The following is a 4,398-nucleotide window of genomic DNA, read 5'->3' as shown; positions in this document are numbered from 1 at the left end:
ATTGCAGACCAACAGTGGAAGCAATCCCAGTGTCCATTGACAGATGAATGTGTAAAAAAATGTGGTATTTTTATATACATACAATGGAATATTATTCAGCTTTAAAAAGGAAGGAAATTCTGATACATATTATGACATGGCTGAACCCTGAGGACATTATGCTAAGTGAAATAAGCCAATCACAAATACTGTATGATTCCATTCAGATGAGATACTTAGTCAAATTCATAAAAACAGAAAGTAGAATGGTAGTTTCCAAGATCTGAGATGGGTGGCAGAATAAGAAATTATTGTTTAGCTGGGCATGGTAGCACACAGCTTTAATCCCAATGAATTAGGAGGCTGAGGCAGGAGGATCACAGTTCAAAATGAGCCTCAGCAACTTAGCAAGGTCCTAAGCAACTTAGTGAGACCCTATCTCAAAATAAAAAACATAAAAGGGTAGGGGATGTGGCTTAGTGGTTAAGTGCCCCTGCGTTCAATCCCCAGTACACAAACACACACACACACACAAAAAAAAAAAAAAAAAAAAAAAAGGAAGGAAGAGATGTGTGAGGGTAAAATGACAAGCCACTAGTACAAGGACACGGTTTTATGTCCCTGGAGCATAGTACAGGTGAGGGAGTGGTAGGAGAGAAGACTGGAAAAACAGAATGGAATCAAATCATCAAGGTCTTTGGCTAGGCTGTTCTTGTTTCAAGTTATTGAGGTAAAACATACATACAATAAAGTACATTAAACATAAGGCAACATTCCAACAAATTTTTCATATGTATAATCAACTCATATAATCATCATGGAGATCAAGATCTAGAACATTTCCAGCATTCCAGAAATTTTCTTCATGCTTTTTCCCAGAATATCCATCCCCAGAGGGAACTACTATTCTGGCCTCTATCAATATTAATTAATTCTGCTTGCTCTTAAACTTCATAGAAGTGGAATTATACAAATGTACCCTTTTATATTTGGCTTCTTTTACTCACGTAATGTCTGTGACATGCCTCTGTGTTGTTGCATATATCGGAGTTTGTTCATTTTCTTTTTCTCGAGTATTCCATTGAATAAATATCTCACAATTTGTTCATTTTCTCGTTGATGTGCATCTGGGTCATTTCCAGTTCTGTGATGGCATAAATACAGTTATTATAAACCTTCCTATGCCTGTCTTTTGGTGAATGGATGCACTCTTTTCTTTTGGGCATAGACCTAGAAGTGGGCAGGCACATTCTTCTCCATAGATACTGCCCAACACTCTCGAGTAGCTATACTAAGGGAGTTTTTACTTTGGCCTGAGGAAGTCAGGAAGTTATATGATGAAATTTACATCTGCCAGGCACAGTGGCACATGCCTATAATCCCAGTCACTCTGGAGGCTGAGGCAGAAGGATTTCAAGTTTAAAGCCAGCTTCAGCAACTTAGTGAGACCCTGTCTCTAAATAAAAAATAAAAATGGCTGGGGATGTGGCTCAGAGATTAAGCACCTCTAGGTTCAATCCCCAGTATAAAAAAAAAAAGAAAGAAAAATAAATTTACATCTTACTCTCTCAGCTCCTGAATTAGATGTACTGAAAAGAGATGAGATTCTAGGGCGGGACACCTGTAGGGAATCACAAAGGAGGAGCAATAGACCAGGTGAGGGATGATGAGGCCGAGTTTGGGCAATGGGCATGGAGGAAGAGGATGGTTTAGAGGGATGGTAAGAAGGTAGAAATTATGATTGGAAGTGTGGGAAGAGAAAGAATGAAGTCCAGGATGACTGCCAGGCCTCTGACTTGGTTGCAGCAGAATGTTGGCGCTCTTCCCTGAAAGAGAGGGCACCAAGAAAGAACTGGATTGAGGAAGAAGATGAGCTCTGTTTGGAACATGTTCAATCAGAGGAACCTATAGGAAATCAAGGTAGTATCCAGTAGGCAGTAGAGGACACCGCAGACTGGTGATTTATATTATGGAATCAAGAGAATGACTGAATCATCTAGAGCTTTTGGAAAGAGGATCCCAAGGTGATGATGAAGGCATTTCCTGAGAGGTGGGAGGAAAACCAGGAGTTTTCCTGCTGCGATGAAAACCTGAAGAGGGAGAGTTTCCACAAGGAGGAAGTAGTCAACCTCTCAGAGGCTGCTCAAGATGTCAGGAGAGATAGGCACTGAAAGGTATCCAGTGATACTGGGCTGGCTAGGCCTCCTGCCCCCTCAGGCCTGGTTCATGGCCTCTCAGCCTGCTGCGAGGGGACAGAGAATCAGCCTCAGTCCAGGGAAAGTGTTGTGGCCTTTCTGAGAAGTTTTGTGGGGACCTCAGCTGGACAATAGAGGGCAGACAGCAGCTACCACAGGGGCTAACCAAGTCCCTCCTGACATTGAAAGCAGTGACATTTCCCCTATGGAAATTCCCTGTTGTAAACCATATTGACTTTAATCTCAAGTGTCAGAAGGTTGCCCAGGAGTCTGAGAGCCAACCAACTGAAAGCACATTTGTATGGAAGTCAGGGTAAACAAAATAGGGTTCAGAACATTTTTTGAGATTCACACCAATGCTGAACTTTTCCAGGAAATATGACAAAAACTTCCCTCTTAGGCAGAGAAGCACTGGGGTTTATCATTATTAATTTGTATTCCAACTGATACTTAAACTTGGGGAAACAGAGAGGGAAAGAATAGCACATGTCCTTTTTCTTTGCCAGGCCCAAGGGGATTGGAGGAGGCTCCCTAGAGTTTAATAGGCAGCTTTATGTATTTATATGCTTTGACTGGAGCTAAAGAGCTCTGTGTCACACAATGGGCAGTTTCTAGTTGGATTTTAAAAGAAATAACTTTGATCATTTCAAAAGCAATGAAGCCTGATGCAGTGGAGAGAAAAGAAGGCGGTAATTTATGGCTACCATTAAGAACACAAAGACAAAGGCGGAGAGAACGTTTCACTAAGTGAAGATTTACAAATGTGTAAAAACCATCCTATGACTAGAAATAGCTGAATGTCTCTCTCAGCACCAAACACAAAAGGGGAGGGAGGGAGGAGCAGAAGACAGAAAAAGGGATGCAACCTGCCTGCCTTTGCTGCGAATGAAAAGGTCAATCTGAAAACAACTACAGAAAACTTATTTTCTCAAATTCTCCATCAAGCAGCAGCACTAGTAACACCTGCAAAGAGGCAGGCTCAGCAGGGGCTCTGGGCAGCAGATAGAGGTGCTGAGGGTGCAGAGGGTGGGAGTTCAGGGTAGCAGATGTGCACCCCCCCCAAAAAAAAATTTCTGTTTGTGTGCATGACCTAAGTGGGGTTTTCTGTGACATTTGTTTTCTGTTCACCAAAGGAATTAACATGTGTGTTTTCATAGGAGAGAGTGGAATAAATGCTGGGCAGAGAAACTCAATGGAGAACACTCATATACTTAAGTATGGCATTTCTTGCATCTAGGGCTTGTTACTGCGTTTGTTCCTGAAGTGATGCTTAGTGTACAGCTCCAACCATCTCATCTGTGCCTAGGGTGATGTAGGAAGACCTGGTGGCTGTGTTCCCTTGTAAGGACTGTTAAGCTTGGAGAACCGAATGGCAGGCTGGCCAGACCTGATGTTTATGAGTTTAGATGGTCATCAATGCCACCTGCATTCCAGGAAAAGTTGGAGTCGTTTTTTTTTTTTGTTGCTGGCCCACTCTTATCTCTAGACACGTTTCCCTTCAAGAAAATAACATTACCTGGTTTGCAGTGAAAGGAACATTTTTTGCAGTGATTCTAAGTCCAGAAGTGTGTTTCTTTCTGTGACATCGTGACCCACAGTGGGACAAGTGTGCCGGTGCCTTCAAAGGGTTGTGGGATGGGAAATCAGAGGGTGTGGGTTGAGCAGTATGGAGAACATTGCGGGTATGTGCAGGCGTCAACAGAGAAGCTGCCACTCTCTCCATTTGCATTGCTGTTTTCTTGAGTGCTACTCACAGGGTCAAGAGTATGTGTAGCCCCAAGACGGCTTTGGAGTTTGGGAACCATACTGGACACTTTCGGGGTGCCCTGTAACCGAACTTTTCAGGCTAGTAAGACTATTCGTCCTCACAAGAGGTAGTGGGTCAAGTTGTAGGACACTGCGAACCCGTGGAGCACCGACAAGGTTCTTGGAGCGCTGGAGCCAAGCGGGTGCGGTAGCAGCGGTTGGTGCCGGGGGCTGCGCGGAACGCGGGCACCGCCAGGCCCGCCCCGGCAGGCTGACAGCCGCCCTCGGGCCACCGCGGCCGCGCCCCCTCCGCCCGGGGCCGGGGAGGGGCAAGGGCGGGCGGGGAGGCACTGCCCCCAGCGCCGCCCGCCCCGGCCCGGGGAGGACCCTGTGAAAATGAGGCCGGGGCTCGGGGAGCGGGCGGGGCCCGGCCGGGGGTGTCAGAGCGCGGCGGGCAGGGCGCCCGCACACACCTCCC

General features: G+C 45.5%; 1 protein-coding gene across 1 annotated transcript in view; it reads left to right on the top strand.

The window, feature by feature from the left end:
- The first annotated feature begins 3,840 nt into the window (after positions 1-3,840).
- Positions 3,841-4,398, top strand: part of Scube2 (signal peptide, CUB domain and EGF like domain containing 2) — a 77,926-nt gene continuing 77,368 nt past the window's right edge. Inside the window, exon 1 of the mRNA XM_015504393.2 lies at positions 3,841-3,856. Coding sequence (XP_015359879.1) covers positions 3,841-3,856 — 16 coding nt within the window. The remainder of the gene's footprint in view (positions 3,857-4,398) is intronic.

The sequence above is a fragment of the Marmota marmota genome, unplaced genomic scaffold, assembly GCF_001458135.2.
Source record: "Marmota marmota marmota unplaced genomic scaffold, marMar, whole genome shotgun sequence".
NCBI classification, from domain to species: Eukaryota; Metazoa; Chordata; class Mammalia; order Rodentia; family Sciuridae; genus Marmota; species Marmota marmota.
Note: the sequence above shows the minus strand (reverse complement) of the source record. Positions and strands in the feature narration are given on the sequence as shown.